This window comes from Malaclemys terrapin, chromosome 12 (genome assembly GCF_027887155.1).
Source record: "Malaclemys terrapin pileata isolate rMalTer1 chromosome 12, rMalTer1.hap1, whole genome shotgun sequence".
Taxonomy (NCBI): Eukaryota; Metazoa; Chordata; order Testudines; family Emydidae; genus Malaclemys; species Malaclemys terrapin.
The window spans coordinates 34,966,847-34,991,177 of NC_071516.1; the positions used below are offsets into that span (position 1 = coordinate 34,966,847).

The 24,331-nt window shown below is 43.5% G+C and overlaps 1 protein-coding gene across 1 annotated transcript; it reads left to right on the forward strand.

Moving 5' to 3' along the window:
• The first annotated feature begins 18,071 nt into the window (after positions 1-18,071).
• Positions 18,072-19,046, forward strand: LOC128846772 (olfactory receptor 14A16-like). Its single transcript, XM_054046014.1, has one exon. It carries the CDS (start codon positions 18,072-18,074, stop codon positions 19,044-19,046), a length of 975 nt encoding a protein of 324 aa, XP_053901989.1.
• Positions 19,047-24,331: the final 5,285 nt, after the last annotated feature.

Below are 24,331 nucleotides of genomic sequence, written 5' to 3' on the forward strand. Positions count from 1 at the left end.
TGATCTGAGGGCAGAGCCAGGAGTTCTTGAATTCAAATCCTAAGTGTGCAGAGAGGACGTATAACTGTTCCCTGTCCATTCTCAATGTATGTTCCCTGTCTGGTTAATCACAGAATATCAGGGACGGAAGGGACCTCAGGAGGTCATCTAGTCCAACCCCCTGTTCAAAGCAGGACTAATCACCAACTAAATTATCCCAGCCAGGGCTTTGTCAAGCCTGACCTTAAACACCTCTAAGGAAGGAGATTCCACCACCTCCCTAGGTAACCCATTCCAGTGCTTCACCCCTAATATCCAACCTAAACCTCCCCCGCTGCAGCTTGAGACCATTACTCCTTGTTCTGTCAACTGCCACCACTGAGAACAGTCTAGATCCATTTTTTTTGGAACCCCACTTCAAGTAGTTGAAAGCAGCTATCAAATCCCCACTCATTCTTCTCTTCTGCAGACTAAATAATCCCAGTTCCCTCAGCCTCTCCTCATAAGTCATGTGTTCCAGCCCCCTAATAATTTTTGTTGCACTCCGCTGGACTCTTTCCAATTTTTCCACATCCTTCTTGTAGTGTGGGGCCCAAAACTGGACACAGTATTCCAGATGAGGCTTCACCAATGCCGAATAAAGGGGAATGATGATGTCCTTTGATCTTCCGGCAATGCTCCTCTATTCGGCAGCTAATGCCGTTAGCCTTCTTGGCAACAATGCACACCATCGAATCATATCCAGCTTCCTGACCACTGTAACCCCTGGGTCCTTTTCTGCAGAACTGCTGCCTAGCCACCCGGTCCCTAGTCTGTAACAGTGCATGGGATTCTTCCGTCCTAAGTGCAGGACTCTGCACTTCTCCTCGTTGAACCGCATCAGATTTCTTTTGGCCCAATCCTCTAATTCATCTAGGTTCCTCTGTATCCTATCCCTACCTTCCAGCGTATCTACCACTCCTCCCAGTTTAGTGTCATCTGCAAACTTGCTGAGGGTGCAATCCACGCCATCCTCCAGATCATTAATGAAGATATTGAACAAAACCAGCCTCAGACCGACCCCTGGGGCACTCCGCTTGATACCGGCAGCCAACTAGACATGGACCCATTGATCACTACCCATTGAGCCTGATGATCTAGCCAGCTTTCTATTCACCTTATTGTACATTCATCCAGGCCATACGTCTTTAACTTTCTGGCAAGAATACTGTGGGAGACCATATCAAAAGCTTTGCTAAAGTCAAGGAATAACATATCCACTGCTTTCCCTCATCCACAGAGCCAGTGATCTCATCATAGAAGGCAATTAGGCTAGTCAAGCATGACTTGCCCTTGGTGAATCCATGATGACTGTTCCTGATCACTTTCCTCTCCTCAAAGTGCTTCAAAATTGATTCCTTGAGGACCTGCTCCATGATTTTTCCAGGGACTGAGGTGAGGTTGACTGGCCTGTAGTTCCCCGGATCCTACTTCTTCCCTTTTTTAAAGATGGGCACTACATTAGCCTTTTTCCTTTCATCCGGAACCTTGCCCGATCGCCATGAGTTTTCAAATATAATGGCCAATGGCTCTGCAATCACATCCGCCAACTCCTTTAGCACCCTCGGATGCAGCGCATCCGGACCCATGTGCTCATCCAGATGCTGTGCTCATCCAGCTTTTCTAAATACTCCTGAACCACTTCTTTCTCCACAGAGGGCTGGTAATCTCCTCCCCATACTGTGCTGCCCAGTGCAGTAGTCTGGGAGCTGACCTTGTTCTTGAAGACAGAGGCAAAAAAAGCATTGAGTACATTAGCTTTTTCCACATTCTCTGTCACTAGGTTGCCTCCCCCATTCAGTAAGGGGCTGTGGAAGAAACAATATCCACTCTCAGGTTGGAAGCAACAAAATCAGAGACAGCTTTATTCAAGCAATTGCAAGGGAAGAATACAGCTGGCAGAGAGTATCTCTGCCTCAGTTTCTCTAAAGTACAAACAAAATCACACAAGCATTTATACCCCTTGTGATGTGCATTAATTAAAACATCTGCAATTTATGTAGGCTATGTGCTATCTATTCCAGTATTTTCTCACTTTCTCTTCTCTAAGCATCGTTATCTCAAGGCTAGGTCACTCTGACTATTCTGCTCACTCTGACTATTCACTCGCTTCTGATGTGGGCCCTGCTTCTACAGGTCTTGCGATATTAGGCTAAGACTTAGCTCAACAGTAGCTCTGTCTCTGCTGTTAAATGGCTGCACTTAAACCCTCCCTTCTTTCTCAGCTTCCACACTCACCCCTTTTGTGCTTCCTTTACCACAACTAAGATTCTTAAACCACCAATTGCATCAAGTCTTGTATTTCTGTTTTTAGCTCAGGAGGATCAGAATCAACCCTATAAGTTTTAACTGGCTATAATGATAATGCGTGATTAGTGTGAACATGAAAGGCATTTTTGTTAGTACATCCCTTACAACAACAATAATGTATTCCTAGACTAAACAAAAGCAATATAAGCATTAATGTCCCCATTGTAATAATATGCTGGGGTTGTTTCATTGCCTTAGTTACTTTGCACATTACATCATAATTAGTACACAGAATAGACACTTTTCAGAGGAGCAGCCGTGTTAGTCTGTATCAATAGACACTCTATAGGCTGTATGAAAAGCACGTTTTTTCAATTTGATATATATTCTGAAGCACGTGGATTTGACTCTGTAAGTCAGAAATTTTCTGAACCTCTGGTAGGAGTGAGTGTAAATTTTGAAACTGGTCGGGTATCAAAGTGGTCCAATTAAAAGAAATCTGATACCTAAGGTCTAATTGTAGGGCTTTGTCTGCAGGCCAAGAAATAACGTGATTTCCTGCAGTCATAGTAGGATTAAAATGCATGTCTAGCAAAGTGGTGGCTTTAACATATATACAACTATCATTTGCTTTGAACAACAACTGTCCTGTCAGGGTAGTTCCTTGTCCCATACCTTCCCAACAAACTTTGTCAAATACTGTGACAACTTCCCCTTGCTTTAATTTCCTTACGCACTGAAGTTGTGGGGGTTCTTAGGGCCATGATGTCCACTGATTCCCTATTCCAATCCAAATATCAGGTGTTATTCCAGGAGCACTAACAACAAATCGGCTAGACATACTAGGTGGTGTAATCTCCCAGACATCACGGTGAATAATTCAGTCCCACATTCATCCTCCCCATGGACCCAGCAGGATTCGGTATGTGGAAGCCCACATCCCTCCTACCGGTCCATATGCTTGGAAGGAGCACTGCGAGTACCTGCAACTCCATCCTGAAAATCTCCAAGTATGTCTCCATGGCCACAAATCAAATGGTACTCTTGAAGCTCTAGTAAGGGCAGTAGGCCATGCCTGATGCTCCAGATCACTCCGAATGGCCATCAGCTGGTCATTCAGGAAATCCTGCGTCTCTGAACATGCTAGATCCCACTGCAATTCCTTTTCCGCCTTAGTGATATTCAATACTATCTCTGTCAACAGCTCCTGGGTCATCGAACTAACAGCAGAAATAACATGTAATTCACCAACTCCAGCTTGCACCTGGGTCAGTTGTGCTCCAGTAATAAGACCAGTGGCTTTCTCTAGTTGTCCTAATTTCTCATCATGTTGTTGGCCTTTAAGAATATTCCAAATTGCTGCTGCACTATTTGCACCATCCCATAGGTGTCCAGCTAAATCTCTTTTCTTCCTAGAGGAGATGCATGCTCTTTGCTGCCCTAGCCAAATAGCAGCCCCCTTGGAGCAATTTGGATACATGGAAGTGATTTGGAAACTGGATAAGGGCAGGGTGAATTTCACAATCCCTAATGTGGCATTAATTATTGTTATTCAATGACCTAGTACATCTCTCTCGGAGATAGCATTATACCATATCTGTTATTTAACTGTTCTCAAATACTTTTGAAAAGAATTAACATCAATAGAATAAGAAGGGTATACTGTAATATGGTACAGGTTAGATTATTAGTTACTGGGATCATTTCAGTACCAGTAAAATTTCCAGTGGCAGAACACACTCTCTGAGTATGAGTCTGATTATTTACTAATTGGGTAACTAAATAACAATAAGGGCCCCTTTCTCCCAGTACACTACAAATCCCTGGGATGGCCATCATATCAATCCTTTCATAAAACCCATTTATCTCAAATTCAAATTCCCTACTGTCATTTGTGGTAATATTATATACTTCTATTTGTACTGATCCATTTGTTCTCCATCCAATTGTTTGCTCATATGACATGTTCTGAACCTTAAAAAATAAATTTACCAGACAATACTTAAATAAATCACTAACATGTGAAGGCCTGGGCCATTGGTTTCATAAGAATACATAGTATTGTCCGTATTTGGGTATGTTACAGGAGTAGAAATGGTTGGGATAATGGAGGTAATGGCAGGGACAGTGGTTGTGGCGATAAGGCATTTTTGGTATTCCTCATCTGAAAGCCAATTAGGGAGAGTACATTCCCAAGGTACTTGTCCAACAGCGCACTGTGCAGCACTTGGGAGAAACCCCAAATACCAAGTAGTACCACATACCCAAGCAATGAGTCCACAACTTCCTCCTTGCCAGTGTATAATATTCCGTCTCTTCCACCAGGTCCAGTTCTCAATGTCCTTTGTAGTCAGGAACTCCTGGGCCTTGGCAGATTCGGTGGAGTGGGCGTTACTTTTTCTTCTTTCCTGGAACAGTCGTGGTCTAGCATCATACAGGGGAGAGATTACCAGGACTTCACCCTGTAGTGCTATGGTTTCTGTAGCAAATGCTGACGACACAATGATTACATCAGCGGACAAGAGAGAGGTTATTAACACTTCACTTTGTCCTTTTCTCCTGTCGTTCAGGAGGAGGAACAGAAGTACCAGAAGTAGAAACAAGCTGATCAGCAGTTGATGTAGAATCATCACAAGGCAGAGGGGTCTTTTTGCAGTGAGAAGCATGGGTCCAGGCAGTCAGTCCTTGGCACTTCACAACGGTGTTGGTAGTCAGAAGGACTTGGTGAGGGCCTTATCAGCATGAAGCCAAAGCAGTCTTTCGCTGGTGGACCTTTATGTAGACCCAATCTCCTGGTTCGAAGGAGTGGCAGGGCTGTTCAGGGTCCTTGGGTAATACTTCTTTCACCTGTGAGTAAAACGACTTAAAACATTTCATTAGTGCCTGGCAATAATTAATCATCATCCATCAAATGAATGTCCATCTGAGCAAGGACCAGTGGGGGCACTACTGGAATTCACATTGGGCGCCCTGTCAAAATCTCATGTGGGCTGAGTCCAGTCTTTCAGTTGGGAGTGGCCCTCATGGTCATCAATGCTAATGGCAAAGCATCTGGTCATTTGAGGTTTGTCTCTGCACAAATTTTAGCCAGTTTGTTTTTCAGAATCCCATTGTGACGTTCCACTGTCCCAGCAGATTGTGGATGGTGAGGGCAGTGGAGGTTGTGTTGTATCTGCAAGGCTGCACATAATTCTTTTACAATCTGTCCAATAAAACGAGTGCCATGGTCACTGTTGATACACACATGTATACCAAATCTTGGTACAAAGTCTTTGAGCAAAATTTTCACAACAGACTTGGCATCTCCTGCAGGGGAAGGCCTCAACCCAGCTTGAAAAAACAGCAACTAATACTAATACATATTCATAATTACAACATTTAGACATTTGAATAAAATCAATCTGAATATTTACAAACGGTCCCCACGGAGGGGACCACGGGCTGCTTGTCTGGTTTTAACAGCTTTACCAACATTGTGTTGCAGGCAGATTGAATATTGTTGGCAGTATTACTGGGCCACAGAAGGAAAACCTGGGGCATATCAATCATGTCCCACTGCAGCAAGCATCCCCTCTTTGTTCACATGCGCCACCCTATGGTGCGCACGAGCAAAATAAGGCAGAAGCACCCTCGGTGCAACCACGCGGTCATCCCTGCAGCGCCAAAGGTGATCGGGGTGCAAGGTGCACCCAGCAACACTCCAAGAATGTTTCTCAGTCTCTGGCTCCATCTCCTGGATCTTAGCAAGGTCATTGAGGGAAGCCAGTGGAGGTTGCTTAATTAAGGCAAAAATAAAAGCAGCCTGAGGGTCAGAAAGGGCCACATCCTTGGCTGCTGAATCAGCCAAAACATTTCCACAAGTAACTTCATCATGAAGGGTTCGATGAGCAAGGCATTTTACAATAGCAACAACTTTAGGCAACAAGAGAGCATCCAAAAGAGCAGAAACATACTGACTATTCTTAATAGGGGAACCAGAAGAAGTAAGGAAACCGCTGTGTTTCCAAAGTACACCATAATCATGAGCCACTCCAAAAGCATAGTGAGAGTCAGTGTAAATAGTAACGGGTTGATCCTGTGCTAGAATACATGCCTGTGTTAAGGCCACGAGCTCAGCAACCTGAGCTGAAGAGACAGAGGGAAGGAAAACACTTTCAATAACAGAATGTAAAGAACAGATAGCATAACCAGCAACCAATTTTCCCTCAGAGTTTCGCAAACAAGAACCATCTACAAAATAAATAAGATCAGGATTCTGTAAAGGCACATCAGTAAGATCTTCCCTTGTGTGGGTAAGAATAGAAGTAACAGACACACAATCATGAGGCTCTCCATCAAGGGGCCCGGGTAACAGGGAAGCAGGATTCAGAATGGGGCAATGAGCCAAAGTAATATGAGATGAAGATAACAGAATAAGCTCATATTTGGTAAGTCGAGAGGTAGACAAATGCTGTGTTCTAGATTTGCGCGAAAGATTTGGTACAGCATGAGGTACTGAATCAGTTAAAGGTGAACCTAAAACAATAGATTCGGATAATTGTACAGCCAACGTGGCTGCTGCTACTGCCCGAAGGCATGGTGGAAAGCCAGTTGCTACTGGATCCAATGCAGTGCTATAATAAGCCAGCGGATGGTGTTTATCTCCATGTTTCTGTGTTAGCACAGCTAAAGCAAATCCATTCCGTTCATGACAAAAAAGAAGAAATGGTTTAGCATAATCAGGGAGTCCCAGAGCAGGCACATGAGATAAAGCTTGTTTAATATTTATGAAGGCTTGTTCTGCCTCCTGAGACCACAGGAGTGGTCAGTTAAGGGATTCATTTCTCCAATGCCCCTCCTGCCCACAGAAGTGGCATGCAGTGGAAGATGGGGGAAGATATGAGTGATCTCTCCCTCTTCCCCTTCCTCATCCTTGCCCACCCCTCAGTTTCCCACAGCCTCTAGGCTGATGAGTTTGCAGCTGTAGAGCCAAAAGTTTTGTTTGAGAGTTTTCCTTTTTCTGTTATATACAGGCAGTACAGTGGTTGGCAGCCAGTTCAGGAAGAGGCTTAGTTTGCCAGCCAATGCAAATTAATTTTAACTGCTGCTGAACCTTTGGCAAGAGTCCTTGTACATAAACAGCTCCCACTCCTTCCTTAGCATTATCAACTGGTCGAGCAATTCCCGAATGCTGTTCAAACCCCTTTGTTAGTCTGTCTAAATAATCGGCAGGGGACTCGGCCTTATTCTGTTTACAGTTGTTAATGTTTGTCCAATCTGTCTTTCTAGGACAAATTTCTGGAATGGCAGTCTCTAGATGTTCTCTAGCTTGAGTCAGGGCTTCCCCTGTCCTGGTTTGGTAGGGGGCCACTGGGTTTTAGCAATTAATCGCTGTTGTACTTCAGATGGTATAACTGCTCGCAAAAGTTGGTTAATGTCAGCCCATGATGGATTATAACACTGAATCACTGTCTGGAGTTCTTCTCTAAACTTCTCTGGCTCCTCTCTAATATTCAGGAACTCCTTTACCAGATTTCTAAGATCCCCTGGTGTCCAAGGGGCATGCACTGTGACCAAATTATCTCCTTGACCAGGCAATTGTCTTAAGGGAGCCTGGAATACTAATGACTTATGGCTCCTAGTATGTTTGGATGGCGGGCTAATATTCTCAGAGCCAAGTGAGGTGCTGGTGGAATCAGGAACAACCCCCGACCGTTGAGGAAGATAGGATAGTGGATGGGTTTCCTCTTTAATAGGAATGATCTTTGCAGCAGACATATTTGCTGGTGAGTCTGCTGCTGCTGCTGGAAAATTACCAAGTGGCACAGCCTGTAAAGGGGGAGGAACGGGGGCGACACTGCAGGCTGCCGAGCAACACTGAAAAAGTCAACAATGTCTTCAGCTGCTTCCTATTCACTCTCAGGGCTTGTCTTCACTACCCGCCTGAATCGGCGGGTAGAACTCGATCTCTCAGGGATCGAATTATCGCGTCTCGTCGGGACGCAACAATCGATCCCCGAATCAACGCGCGTACTCCACCAGCGCAGGTAGGAGTAAGCGTCATTGACGGGGGAGCCACGGCGGTCGATTTGCCGCCATCCTCACAGCGGGGTAAGTCGACTCGGATACGTTGAATTCAGCTACGCTATTGGCGTAGCTGAATTTGCATATCTTAAATCAATCCCTCCTAGTGTAGACCTAGCCTCAGTCTTAACTAATTGGGGATACAAAGGAGCTGAGGGAGGTAATGAGATTGCTCTGGCTGGAAAGCATCCAGATGCCTTACACCTGGTTTTTAACTCCTGCATCTGAGTTTTTAATTTCTCCTGGGAATCTTTTAAACTTCGCACCCAAGACTCATGGAGCCTCTTGGTAGCTTCCTCCCACTAATAAACAAACTGTTCCCACTGCCCATCAGGGACTTTAGGTGACACAAGAGCGCCTCTGAGGTGGACAAGCTTATTTAAATCGAAGGAACCTTCTAGAGGCAATTGTTTAGATAAATCATCACATGTGTAAAAATTCCAAATTCTCTAAGTACTTACAATTCCCAGGACTATAATGCACATACATAAAATGAGCTGGCGTGCCCTTCGGCGGAGCGGGAGTAATCTTGGACTGTTTTCCACCCATTCTCTACATGTGTGGGGGTGCCCTGTCTGCTGCAGCAGCTCATAAATCTAAAACACATTTCTATCCTGTCTGCTGAATCAGCGGCTCATAAAGCTAAAATTACCACACCGCTCCTCAGGCACTCACACAGGAAAGATTTATCGGGGATGTCCACGACCCTCCTACACCCTCCTTCTAGCAAAGAGTGTCGGCTAGTCTCAGAGAGATGGTGCCGCGTACTCTAATTGCCTCCGGTAAGGTGATTAGACCAGTCAGTGGCTCAAACGGGGAGGAGAGGGGGAGAAAAGAAAAGAAAAAAAAAAGATAGAGGTACACAACGGGGGCACACAGCCCTAGATCCAGGCACAGGGCCAGCTCAAGGCACCAGCGAAGGAAGCAAGTACCTGGGGCGGCCAATAGAAAGGGGCTGCAGTCCATCCATTGTTGGGGCGGCATGTCCGGGTCTGTGGCAGCAATTCGGCAGCGGCAACCTAATCATTCCACTTCAGTCTTCGGAGGCAATTCGGTGGCAGGTCCTTCACTCCCTCTCTTCGTCTTTGGTGGCACTTCAGCGACAGCTCAATTGGGTCTTTTTTTTTTCTTTACCACTTGGTGCAGGCACCGAGCTTGCATTAGCGATATCCCCGGTCACGAGCCTTTGGCTTCACAGGGAGCTCTGAGCGTCTTTCAATGACCCTCATTCACATTGGCACACACACACACACACCAAGGCCTTTATTTCTTCATACCACAATGCATCTTTTTTCCTTTTTCTCACCTTTTTTTTTCCCATTACTTTTTTTTTTTACCTGAGGGTGTCACTACAACCCCTCTGTCCGGACTGAACACACTTGTGTTCTTCTCTGAGGGCGTTACCACAACCCCTCAACTCAATAGGTCTGACCTAAGCCACACATTGGCTTACCCTGGGACAACAACACATTTCCCAGCTCTGCGTACGCATACAACTAACCTTACATGGGGCAACCAGTTCCCCAACACCACTCTGTGTCTGATCCTATTGCATAAACAAAAGTTTGCATGGCGTGAGCCCAAAGGGACAGACGGCCCGACGGTCAGTCCTCCTCTGATAAGCCAATAGAGATTTCAAAAGGTCTCTTACCTCTGAGTTGGCGCCTGGGATTCGAAGGGGTACGGTCCGTAGCGGTTACTGCTTCAGCCAGGCATAGCCATCCGAGTCACACGCACCAAGTATTGTGGAAGAAACAATATCCACTCTCAGGTTGGAAGCAACAAAATCAGAGACAGCTTTATTCAAGCAATTGTAAGGGAAGAATACAGCTGGCAGAGAGCATCTCTGCCTCAGTTTCTCCAAAGTACAAACAAAATCACACAAGCATTTATACCCCTTGTGACATGCCCTAATTAAAACATCTGCAATTTATTTAGACTATGTGCTATCTATTCCAGTATTTTTTCACTTTCTCTTCTCTAAATATTTTTATCTCAAGGCTAGGTCACTCTGACTATTCTGCTGTTTTTCACTCACTTCTGACTTGGGCCCTGCTTCTACAGGTCTCGCGATATTAGGCTAAGACTTAGCTCAACAGTTGTTCTGTCTCTGCTGTTAAATGGCTGCACTTAAACCCTATCTTCTTTCTCAGCTTCCACAGGGCCCACACTTTCCCTGACCTTCTTCTTGTTGCTAATATATCTGTAGAAACCCTTCTTGTTACTCTTAGCATTCCTTGCTAGCTGCAACTCCAAGTGTGATTTGGCCTTCCTGATTTCACTCCTGCATGCCTGAGCAATATTTTTATACTCCTCCCTGGTCATTTGTCCAATCTTCCACTTCTTGTAAGCTTTTTTGTGTTTAAGATCAGCAAGGATTTCACTCTTAAGACAAGCTGGTCACCGGCCATATTTACTATTTACTAATATTTAAGTTATACTCTGTGCTCATTCCTGATTTAAAGTGAGTCCAGGTCACAGACAGTCAAGCCCCCGACATCCCTCACCAAGAAGGGGTTGGTTGGGGATGGGGAATGGAGACGTATGCATGAACCTGTCCTTTATCACAATAATGAGGTAGCTGCTGTCCCCGGGCCCCTCTCCTAGGTCTCATTCCTGCGGCTCAGCCAAAGTAGGGACACGTACAGCAGCCTCTTGCTAATGCAGGATCGCGAATCCCAGTGTTTCCTTTCAGCAAAGCTCTTTTTAACCATATGTGAAACTCCATCCATTTGCAGACAGTCTCTTTCCCTGAACTGGGCTCACCTGCCTCACTCAGAACAAGGTTTGGGACATTTGTAGACACTGGCTTGAATTTAGTGAACAGCCATTGTACTCTGCGAGGAGCCCTGAATTTCCAAAAGTGCACGCACGCACGCGTGTACGCATACACACACATAGACACACACACACATAGACATTAACAGATGGCACCAACACACTCATCTTAATCTGTTCACATGCCATAATACACATTAACAAATACGCTCCTAGTAATGTGTGCACACACTCTTAGGCCCAGATTTTCAAAGGTATGGCTGCATTGCTCCATTTAGCAGTGCTAGGTTCAGGGCCAGATTTTCAAAGGTATTGAAGTGGATAGAGGTGCAGATAGACACCTAGTGGAATTTTAAAAAGCACCCAAGGGCCAGATTTTTAAAAGGTATTTATGTGCCTAGTGGGATTTTCAAAAGCAACTTGGTGCCTAACACACTAGAAATCAATGTGCCTAACTCCTATTCTAAGTGCTTAACATCCAGAAGCAAAAATGTAATGCCCCCTCTCATTTTTCTGCAATTTCACTAGCCTAAAGCGACAGCAAAGTCTTTGTCAAATAGAAAAATTACAATAACTAACAAAGACACGTGCATATAATAATGTGCATGCTCACTCGCCCTCCCCCACCGCTGAGTAACGTAAATTCACAAGCAAACTCATACAAAACAGACTATGTTTGGGCTAGGATTTTCAAAGGTAACCAAGGGAGTTAGTTCCTTTGGATCTTATCCTGGTCCCACTGAAGTTACTGGGAATTTGCCCTTTGACTCAAGTGGCACCTTCCTGGTTAGAGATGGACATGGACAAACTTAAGTAAGACGGATATTCCTGACTGGAATGCATCCACACAGCAGTGATCAGCCCAGACCAAGACATTAGAGTCAAGATCTCAATCTGCATTAGGAGTCTAACTTCCCCTAATATCAGGAGACGATGGGGCGAGAGGGATAAATGAGGGTCTGGGCACAGGTGCTGACTTTCAGCTTTCTCCAGGGGTGCTCCACCCCCGCTCGGCCCCACCCCAACTCCAACCCCCTCCCTCAAAGCCTGACCCTCACACCACCTCTTCCCACCCCCGCCCACGAGGCTCTTCCCACCCCTGCTCCTCTTCCTCTTTCAAGTGCCTCCTGCCCACCACCTAACAGCTGATCGACAGTGAGCAGGAAGCGCTGGTGGGGAGGGGAAGGATCTGATTGGTGGGGAGCTGGTGGGTGCTGAGCACACACTATTTTTTTTCCATGGGTGCTATGGGTCTGGGTATGTGGATATGACCCATCTCTACTAAAATCACTTTAACTGGCTAATGACCACTTAGCAGAGTCCACAGAGAGGCCAGGAGTGAATAGAACCTGGCATATGAATTCCCCTGCCCACTTTGAAAGTGGCTCATAGAGTTCAAAGCTGAGCCTGCCCAAATGGGACAAGTAGTGCCAGCCGGGATGGACTGTTTGCCATTTGCTGTGATTACTGGTGCAGGAACCAGCGAAACCAAATTCTGTTTCTTGACTAAATGCATGGTTGGTTTGTTTTTTGAAAACCTGTCTGCTTTCCCTCATGGTCCCATTCTCCTCTACAGGCTCGACTCCCTATCCAGACTACATCCCCCCTGATGCACTGCAGCCATAGGACTCCCATGATGCACCGCAGTTGCTTAGGAAGAAGGAACCCCATGGTGCAGATGTTGTCCGGTAAGGGAGTCTGTCCTATAGATAGGCTTGGCTGAATTTGATTTTAATGTTTTAATAATTTCAATGGATAGTATCAATGCTTATTTTTAAGTGATTTTCTATTTTTATCGATTTAAATTTTCACAGTTGCCCAAAATTATGGGAACTTAAGATAAAGGGCGGTTCTGACAAAGCAGTTTAATGACAGTAGCCACTGAGATGTAAAAAAAGCTTTATAACTATTAAAACAGAAATTGTAAACATAACATATCAAAACGCACATACACAGTAAATACCCATAAATCAAATTCTAGCAAGTTTTCAACAAGCGTTTTTCTTACTTTGCCTTTCCATAAATGTTGATGATTGTCAATTGAAATATTTTTCTTTGGTTTGCGCGTGTGTCGTCCGAAATTGACATTTACTGACACTTATGGATAAAAATCGAATCTTTTCAAGCCTAACCACGGGGGAAAATGTGGCCATGAGATACCACAGTGGCATTTCCATATAGACATTTACATTTTCAGCTGAAAGTTTGAGTTTTAGCTGAAAATTGTGGGGGGAGGGAGCTTGTTTGTTTGTCTGGCAGCCATTCGAAGGCTCAATCTATGACTGCAAAGTTGATCCAACACCTGCAGCCATTCCACGGCCTATCAAGGCCTGCAGCTATTCCAAGACCTAACCAGGACATACAACTATTCCAGGGGCTAATTAATGCCTGCAGCCATTTCAAAGCCTAACCAAAGCCTACAGCCATCCCAAGGTATAACTAAGCCAATCTAAGGCCTAATCAATGTATGCAGCTGTTCCAAGGCCTTACCAGGGCTGGCATAAAATTCAAGACCCAGCCAAGATCTATAGCCATTTCAAAGCCTAATCAGTGTCTATAGCCTTCCAAGTTCTAACTATGGCCTATACCCAATCCAAGGCCTAACCAAAGCCTGCAGCTATTCTGATACCTAACCAGGCCTGCATCCATTCTAAGGCCTAATAAGGCATGCAACCATTATATAGGCTAATCAGGGTCTGCATCTAGCATTACCACATTTGAAATGAACCCCCACCACAAAACAAGCCTGCCACAACCCCAACCCCCAACCACAAGGCAACTCTGGAACCCTTCCCCTTCAACAGTCACTTATAGTATCTAGAGAGCAAACACATAAATAAGATTCATAACATCCCACAATTTCCTCAGTCTTGCATGGTCAAACTCTCTCTCTCTCACACACACACACACAGACACACACACGGTGCAACTTGTGTGTTGGTGGGCAGACAGCTGCTGTATTTTCAATAGTTTTTATCTGTTATCACTTAAATTGTGGAAGTTGGAACACTGCAGCATCTTTAGCTGGACACAGAAACTTTAAACGTTAGCTGTCCAAGTGAAGTTTGATAATAATGACATGCGTTTGACGAAGTGGGTATTCACCCATGAAAGCTTATGCTCCAATACATCTGTAGTCTTAAAGATGCCACAGGACTCTCTGTTGCTTTTTGTGATAATAATGCAAATCTTTAGACCCACATAAAAAAACCCAGCAGATTAAATTATTTTTCTGGCAACTGGCAAATCCATAAAAAATTGGGCAGGCCGATCAAATAATGGCCAGAAGGTAATCCTATTTGCAGCCTTTCCAGGCCCTAGCAAAGTTTGCATATCAATTCCAGCTCAGCAGTCTTTCGTTGGAGTCTGTTTCTGAAGTTTTTCTGTTGTAAGATAGCCACCTGCAGGTCTGTCATTGAATGGCCAGACAGAGACTGCTGAGCTAGAATTGATATGCAAACTAGATACGATCAACTCAGGATTGAATAAGGACTGGGAATGGCTGAGCCATTACAAACATTGAATCTATCTCCCCTTGTAAGTATTCTCATACTTCTTATCAAACTGTCTGTACTGGGCTAGCTTGATTATCACTTCAAAAGTTTTTTTCTCTTACTTAATTGGCCTCTCAGAGTTGGTAAGACAACTCCCACCTGTTTATGCTCTCTGTATGTGTGTATATATATATCCTCAATATATGTTCCACTCTATATGCATCCGAAGAAGTGGGCTGTAGCCCACAAAAGCTTATGCTCTAATAAATTTGTTAGTCTCTAAGGTGCCACAAGTACTCCTGTTCTTTTTGCGGATACAGACTAACACGGCTGCTACTCTGAAACCTACCATGTCTGTATCCGTCAGTTGTCTCTTGTCTTATACTTAGATTGCAAGCTTTTTAGAGCAAGTGCTGTCTTTTCATTCTGTGTTTGCACAGTGCCTAGCACAACGGGGTCCTGGTCCTTGACTAGGGCTCCTAGGCACTGCTAGAATAATAATAAAAAATAAAAAGTTCTGACACATTTACTCACAAAAAGTACTGGTTTACTCTGAAGAACCCTATTGGAACTATTTGCAGAATAAGTTACTACTCAGTATGATGAAGGGTTTTAGAATATAGTCCCAATATGATACTGAAGACTGCCATTGGGAAAAGTAATGTACATGCTAATTGTGGGTAAATTCCACTGAGAAACAAGGTAGATGAGATAATATTTTATTGGCGCAACTGCTGCTGTTGGAAGAGACAGAGACAAACTTTCCACCAACCGAGGCTGGATCATAAAAGATAAGGTGGAGGAGATGATTGTCTCCTTCATATCCTGGGAGCAAGACTGCTATATCAACAGAAACATTACTGGGTTTGCATTCAGTTTATTGGGATTTTGTAAATACAATGTGGGAAACAGGAAACAATAAATGGGAAAAATTGAGCCACTTGTGCTTAGAGTGATGAGAACTCAGAGACACTTCGCAAGAATGGGGAATGATAAATCTCTAATGGAATAAACAAACCCAGTCTCTGTTCTGTATGTGGAGCAAGTGCATTTGTCTTCCGAATTTAAGCTTTTCCTTCTCATCACTAATCCAGCCTACAGGTCTCCATTTTACAAACAACTTGATTTTACTGTTCAATCATATTTCCTTTGAATTCATCATGAAACTAGAACATATTTGAAATATTGTGATCATTCTTTTATTTTATTTTTTAACTTATGGACTCATTTGTTACTCTCTACAAAGCTTAAACAGGTTAGGGATGACAAACAGGTTGCCCTCAAATTCTGTGTCTTTGCTGCAGTGGTAAAAAAAAAAAAAAAAAAAAAAAAAAAAAACATAGCAAAGGTTTTTCAGCCCACCAGGGTTATGTCTCTCTCTGTCTCTTGTGTCCATGTGATTATCTAAGACACTAATTAGGGCCAGATTTCAAAAGGCATTTGGGCACCTAGTGGGATTTCCCAAAGCATCTGAGCCCCTAACTCACAATTGAAGTCAATGAGTTTTGGTGACGAGATGTTTTTGAAAATCCCACTAGGCACCTTAATGCCTTTCAAAGTCTGTCCCTACCCCTAGAATGCACAACGCCAATCACATTTCCACAGGAGATTTGAAGTATAAGACATTGAGCCACACTAAATAATAACTGCTCAAAAAAAAAATCACCCACTTCTCAAATACCAAGTAGTGTCTCAGCTGTAGCTCATCACAGTTCATCTGCCCTGTTCTGGCTCCAGTGATCGGACACAGTATGGGGAATGGAAAGCAGGGCATGTCCAAGCTGTCTTTTCTCCATAATTAACTCCCACCTTCTCTTTTCCCTGGCAGATTTTCACATCTCCCCTCACAAACTCAGCTCTGCCTGTTTCCAAGAACACACATTGCTAAGGCTTAGCTTGAAGAGAAGGACTTGTTTTGCAACATCAATTAAATGAATATGCACAGAATTGTGTTTGGCTGTAACTCTGTGAAATGGAGGGCATAGGGATGTGTTGAGGTACAACACAGTGTCACATTCACAGGGAATAATTTGGGGATGGGGGGTTGCATGAAGGTACAGGTTAGACTTTCCTCTTAATTTATTATTAAGTCTAATTATCTCCAATAATTAATGTAACAAAGAAACCATAAACACATTTTTAGAGCAGTATTTTTGTGAGTGTGAAGCATTAAGACCACCAAAAATGACTAATTAAATTTACACAGATGCTCTAGCAATTGTTAAATTATGACCAATATTGAACAATTATATTTAATGGAACTGTTTAGTAAGCACTTACTCCAAACAACAAGATAAATCAATGCAGTCTTCCAAAATCAAATATTTTGTTTATTATTCTATCTACAGCAATGCCCAGATAACCAAAGTATCTCTATATTTCCATATACAATGTAGGCACTATGTGACGTACATATTGAATTATATTGTATATTTACTAGCAGTTATTCTACTGAGGCTTTGCATATGGCAAGTGATGCTCTAAGTCTATTAAAGAGGCTCATCAAGCTCAATATCAGGAACATTTTCTGATATTACAGGTACATTTTTCTGTCATTATCCCACTTCAGCAGCATTAGTTGTATCTCCTTTCTTTATGTTAAATACTTCAGCTACACATTTGGTGTTCACATTGAGCACATATGTTACTGTTAAACCAAACAACATAATTTACTCTTCAAATCTCTCTTTAATAGTCAACAAATCCAGCCTTTGAATAAAATTTTCATTGCTCTTCTCTGAACTTAGTCCAGGGGCAAAAGATGAAGAAAACAGGGCTATACAGGTGTCACTGAGGGCAGGGTGAGAAGGAGCTGGGGACGCACAGGTGCAATGAAACTTGAAATAGAGAGAACAGGATTGTGCTCATGATAGTGCAGAAATTAAAGACAACTTGTATCTAGGTGTAGAAAGATGGTGGCCACTTTGGCTTTGTAAAGTTCCAGTGTCTTTTCTGAGGCAGATAAAAGTAAAAGAACATAAGAATAACCATACTGGGTCAGACCAAAAGTCCATCTAACCCAGTATCTTGTTTTCCAGCAGTGGCCAATGCCAGATGCTTCAGAGGGAATGAATAGAACAGGTAATTATTAAGTGATCCATCCCCTGTTGCCCATTCACAGCTTCTGGCAAACAAAGACTAGGGACACCATTCCTGCCCATCCTGGCTAATAAGCATTGATGGACCAATCCTCCATTAATATATCTCATTATTCTTGAACCTTGTTATAGTCTTGGTTTTCACAACATCCTCTGGCAAAGATTTCCCCAGGTTGACTGTGCATTGTGAGAAGAAATACTTCCTTTTGTTTGTTTTAAATCTGCTGCCTAATAATTTCATTTGGTGACCCCTAGTTCTTGTGTTATGGGAAGGAGTAAATAACACTTCCTTATTGACTCTCTCCACACCAGTTTCCCTCTTCTTTGTAACCATTTACCTTGCCATTCCCCTTGTTCTTCCCACCACAGAATGTACCTGAGACAGGAAACAGCCAACCAAACCATCCTGACTGAGTTCCTTCTCCTGGGTTTCTCCGACATCCGAGAGTTGCAGATTTTACATTTTGTGGTGTTTCTAGTGATTTATCTGACAGCTCTGATTGGGAATCTTCTCATCCTCATAGCTGTAGCTGTGGACCGCCACCTGCACACCCCCATGTACTTCTTCTTGTGCAACTTATCCTTCCTAGACCTAGACCTCTGCTACATCTCCGTCACCATCCCCAAGTCCATGGGCAATTCCCTAACCAATGACAGACAAATCTCTTTCTCTGGATGTGTTGCCCAAGTCTTCTTGATGGTCACCTTTGTTATTACTGAGATGACACTGCTCCTGATCATAGCATACAACTGGTACATTGCAATCTGCCATCCTCTTCATTACAGGGTCATCATGAATACAGGCACCTGTGTCCAGATGGCAGCTGGTTCTTGGATTGGCAGTGCGATCTATGCTGCCTTTCACACTGGTAACACCTTTAGGTTGCCCTTTTGCCAGTCCAATGCAATTGATCAGTTCTTCTGTGATATCCCACAGTTACTGAAGATCTCTTGCACCGATACTCACCCTAATGAAACTTTGCTTCTTGCCTGTGTTATATTCTTGTGTTTCATTTGCTTTGGTTTAGTTATCGTGTCTTACACTCGCATCTTCTCCACTATGCTAATGATCCCCTCAGCGCAGGGTAAGTCTAAAGCCTTCTCAACCTGTCTGCCCCACATGACTGTAGTTGGTTTGTTTCTTGGCACTGGAATGTTTACATACATGAAACCAAACTCAGGATCTTCTACATACTATGAGCTGCTCGCCACTATTCTCTATACAGTGCTTCCTCCGGCCATGGACCCTCTCATCTACAGCCTGAGAAACAAGGAAATTAAAGAGGCTTTAAGGAAAATAGGAGACATGAAGACAAGATTATTTTTAATAACTCTTGGGAACTAAAAGCAACAGAGGGTCCTGTGGCACCTTTAAGACTAACAGAAGTATTGGGAGCATAAGCTTTCATGGGTAAGAACCTCACTTCTTCAGATGCAAGAAGAAGAAGTGAGGTTCTTATTGACGAAAGCTTATGCTCCCAATACTTCTGTTAGTCTTAAAGGTGCCACAGGACCCTCTGTTGCTTTTTACAGATTCAGACTAACACGGCTACCCCTCTGATTCTTGGGAACTAAGCCCATCTTAGTTTGAGGAGCCACAGGTTCAGAAAAAAGAGATTTAGTGAACAGTGTAAGAATAACCAACAGTGAGATGGCAATTGCCTGTAGACTTTGGGAGAGGCCACATGGAAGAGTTACAAGTAGAATTACATTCCCAGATAATGATTCAGAGAGAGACTCTATAATCTCTTGTATGATGTCATGGGAAGACAGAGGATATCTACAATGTGGAGCATAGTGAGTCCACAACTGAGGTTGTCTTTATAGAAAATACTGCCAAATTCCTGGACTGCCTGGGCTAGTTCTGACCTTAACCCCCCCCCCCCCGTGAGGTCTTTAACTTGGAATTCAATTTCTTCTTGGAATTCAAAATATGGGTCTTTTCTGTCCAAACCTACCCTAGTTCCCGCAACATCTATTGACTCTAATTGTCTCCATGAGGAGATTTCAGGACTCCTAGTGTTTCTTTGGGTGCCATCTTTCCTAGGAGGATAGGATTAATTTTTCATATTTCACAGTGCAGTGAGCAGGATCAGGATTAACAGGAAGAAGAGCTCTGTGTAAACTCAAAAGCTAGTCTTTCACCAGTAGAAGTAGGTCCAATAAATGATATTGCCTCACCCACCTTGTCTCTCTAAGAAAGGATAAAGAAAAATATAGCTTGTATGGAGTAACCCAAGTGGCTCCAGTCTGTTACCATGGGATAACTAAGCACTAAAGGCCAGATAGTTGCCGGTATTTAGGAACCGAGTGGGACATTTAAGAGCATTTAGATGCCTAATTCCCATTGATTTAAATTGCAGTTAGATGCTTAGATATTTTTGGAAATCCCACTAGGCACCTAAAGACTTAAAAATATGGCCCTAAGTAATTTCCATCTGAGAGCAGTTCAATGGGTCTGATGTCTCAGCCCTGATATGAACTCAGGAGGTATTCTCATAGAAATGAAAATGATGGCCAATCAGCCATACTGGCTGGCCTTTACCAGTCATTTTTCTAGAAACTCAAACACCACACAGTGCAGGACAGACTGCCCTGGAAGAGACTATATCTCTCTTTCAGCACTGGAAGTGATGTCTCCATAAGGGAGTTTGGTGGTCTTAGGCAGGGTCATCTGGTGGAGTTGCCATGGTCTGTGTTACATCTGATGCGTGGATACTGAGAGCATGTTCATTCTCCAGGGCTGTCAACCCAGCACCTTTCAAAAAAACAAAACAAACAAAAACAAATTAAAAAGAGAGCAAGAAAAAGTTTTAATTTAGTTGTTTGTCAGATAGATTGTCATACATCAACATCCCCACTTCACTAGAGTTGTTGCCCTTATTTTACTACATCCTCAGAAGTGGCTGTGACCCTGGGAAGAAGAAACAGTCTAAAGTTTGGCAGAGAGTAAAGGGAGTGAATTATTCATCCCACTCAGCTTTGCATGCCATTTGTTTTAGGGGAAAATGCTGCAGGAGTGTTTGCTGTCTTGCCTTGGGTTCTGATTGTCAGTGCTTGAGACAAATTTTCTCCCTGGGAAATGGGCATTTGAGTTGGGATGAGATTCCTGGAAAAGGAGATTCCCCTGCATGCTCGTTGGCCCTCTTATTTCAGGACTTGAGCATATGTGTAAAAGTAAATCACACTGAGAATATATCACTAGTTTCTCCCCCACTGGAAACCAATTTGTAAAGCTCCAGGCACCTACAACCACTTGGCAGCAGCGGGGTGGATGGGAAATGGTAGTATTAGACACTGGTGTCAGAAGAAAGGGAAACAGTACTTTGAATTTAATTTCACTGTGGAAATGGTGAGGAGGAGGAGGAGAGAAGGGGAGAAAAAGAAGAATAGAGGGGAAAGTTCATTGCTCTAGGATAGAATTTTCAAAGATTCCTACAGGGAGTTAGTTGGAGGGTAAGTTCCCAGTGAAGATAATAGGAGCTGAGGACTCAGCTCTCATAGGTCTCTTTGAAAAGCCGAGGCATCAGATGGCCATTCAAGTTCCTTTATCAGCTTCATTAACCGCAACTGTCAGTCCATTATCTGTGTACCAGGGTGCAGCTATGCATTACTCCCCAGGCGAAACTCCCATAGAAGATAATGCATGTTTCAGGTGAGTAGAAAATGAGTAGGGGCTGCAGGTTGACTTATGCTCCAAAAACCTTAGAGGTGACATCTACAGAGTTTTACAAACCACAGCAGCTTCAAAGGTCTACAGACTCATGCTATGGTTCAGGGACAGACAGAGTGGGCTTTACAGCCCTAGCTCCAGCCACAATCCAAGTCTGTATGTCAACACAGCTTTTGTTAGCACCTTAGTGTGACCCCTGTAAAGCTGAGTCTGTAGATCCAGATTCAAATTTGCTTCCATGCATTTTAACACAAGAGTATAACTATAACCTGAGATACTTGGGGAAAAAAGTCCATCCTGAGTTCTTCGAAGATTATTGTGAGGAATAATAATCTCCAGGTCTGCAGATACAACCCCTCTGAAGGTTATAAACAACTACCAATTCTATCCTGAATATGATAGAAACCCCTAAAATTACAGCTGATCAAAAATTTCCTGACACAAAGTTCAGAAAATGTGATTTCATCTCAATTAAAACTTTCCAGGAGAAATTCCAGTCTCACTGATTGTTCACAGTGTTGTAGTTGCGTTGGGCCAAGAATATGAGAGATACAGGGTAGGTGGAAGGTACAAACTTTCAAGCTTCACAGAGCTCTTCTTCAGATCTGGGGCAGGAAAGTAGAGTGTCTGAGCTAAATACAACCTGGGACCAATTGTTAAGCATATGTGGTAATCAGTATTGCCAACCCCAAATGTTCAAAAATTGTGAGTCAGGCTCCCCAAAAACCATATCAGCATTAAAATAATGAGATTATATAAAAATAGAGTTTGTGTTTTTATTTGCTGTCTGCTTTTTGAGTCTTTAGAATGCATTGGGCTCACGGGTTGAAGCTGTCCCCCACAGCCACACATACTTTTTTCTTTAAGAATGAAGGCTGAAATCATCGCAGATCCACTTGACTCCAGGAGAATGGGGCTTTAAGGAAAACACCAATGATCATGAGATAAGACAAAACCATGAGATCTGGCAACACTGGATAATGCTTGTTGGAGAAGTCAACTTGAAATGAAAAGGAAAATTGTGGGTTAGATTGTTATGCATAAGGTGGGCAATTAAGGGTTGTGTTACAAATTGTTGTAATGAGCCATAAAACCAGTGTCCCTATTCAGTTCAGGACCCAGGCTCTCCCACTACCACTACATCCCCACTGACTGTCCAAGCGGGGCAGAGAGGGAAGAGACAAGGTGGGTGAGTGAATACCTTTCATTGTATACCTTGTCTCTCTAACAGCCTGGGACCAAACACTTAAAACACTACAAATAAGGAAAAAGAATCATCTGACTGGCCAACCCCCAGTGGATGAAACCACAGACTGGATCATCACATTGAGGATTTCACAATTGCCTTTTTTTCCCTCTGAAACAATCAAACATTTCATCCCCCCCTCAATTTCTCTGCCACCAAGAGGCTAGGTCTACATTCCCTGAAATGCAAACACCGAAAGAGTGAGGATACTGATATTGTTCTGAAGTGATGTGTTGGACTGAAATATTTAGTTGTTTCAGAATATTGATTTGAACCAATTTGTTCAGTTTTGAATTGCCATTTCAAGTGTCATTTTAAGACGAAGTGTCAAAATATTTAATTTTAAGATCATAAAGGAGAATTATGGTTATATGGTCTGCCCTCTTGCATGAAACAGGACAGATATTTCACCAGCAATGCCTACATCTACCCAGTATTGTGGTTGAACTACACAATTATTCATCTGTATCTGAAAATGGGATTTTATGTGCGGTGTGTGTTAGTCAAACAAAGGGGATCAAACAGCTCCAACACCCTTACCCACAGAATACATACAGCCGCAAGACCTGTGACTGCAAGCCATTAAGGGTGTGTAAGTCCAATCACCCAAAGAATGGAGCTTGCAACCTGGGGCATTCTCACAGATAGCTTGGCCAGATGCTCCAACCAACTGGGGAAAAACCAGACTGAGCCTGAATATTTCACACCTGGGTCCTGTCTCAGAGTCACTCTTCAATATGGTAACTGGACCCCAGACACCATGGAGGGGTACGGGCTTTCAAAAAAAAACCAGTTTTCCCTGGAAGAAGGAGAGTCACCAAGAGAAACGGAGGCCATGCCTGATTCCAGGAGCATCTTGGCTTCCTAAAAGCATGAGTTGGTTCATGTCTTCCCTCTTCAGTTACAGGGTAAGATCATCAAACTCAGCTTGTAGTAAAGTGTTTAGATGAATCTAAATATAGGCCTTGTCTACACTGCCACTTTACAGTGCTGAAAAAACACGGCAGCGCTTTAACATTGGTAGTGAAGACATACCCATACTTTCATAGAGATTAAGAGCAGAAAGGACCATCAGATCCTCTATTCTGGCCTCTTGTATATCACAGGCCATTACATTTCACATCAGAATGGCCATACTGGGTCAGACCAAAAGTCCATCTAACCCAGTATCCTGTCTTCTGAAAGTGGCCAATACCAGGTGCCCCAGAGGGAATGAACAGAACGGTTAACTGGTGAGCTGAACTATGTTGAGACCAATAAGTTGGGTTAGACTCAAGCATTTCATTTCTCAGGAACTATGCTGTTGTGGACACAGGCAGCATAGGAGAAATCAAGGTGCACCAGTGCTATAGGCCCCTTCATTGGCAGGAAATAGAATAGGTGGGATATGCCTATATGACTCCAGCAGGTGGCCCAGACCCCGTGCTGCAAAGAGAGGTGAACCCCACCCCCTGGGTGACTGGGGTGGGGTGCAATTCCTTCCCTGCTCCAAATCTGGTGATGTTTGATCCAAGCAGGTGAAGGAGACACTAGCCATGCACCTGAGAAAGTATGTGTACCACCTGTGATCACTGGTCCAGACCATCTGGATTACCATCTCCAAGTGTGACCAATATCTCATGTTTCAGAGAAGGTGAAAATCCCCCAGAATCCATCTGATCAGTTGTGCATTGGGGAAAGAAAGAAACCTTCCTGACCCCCTTCAGACAAC

Bases quoted from the DNA above. Each gene is read 5' to 3' on its own strand.
- LOC128846772 (XM_054046014.1), top strand. From the start codon at position 18,072: ATGTACCTGAGACAGGAAACAGCCAACCAAACCATCCTGACTGAGTTC.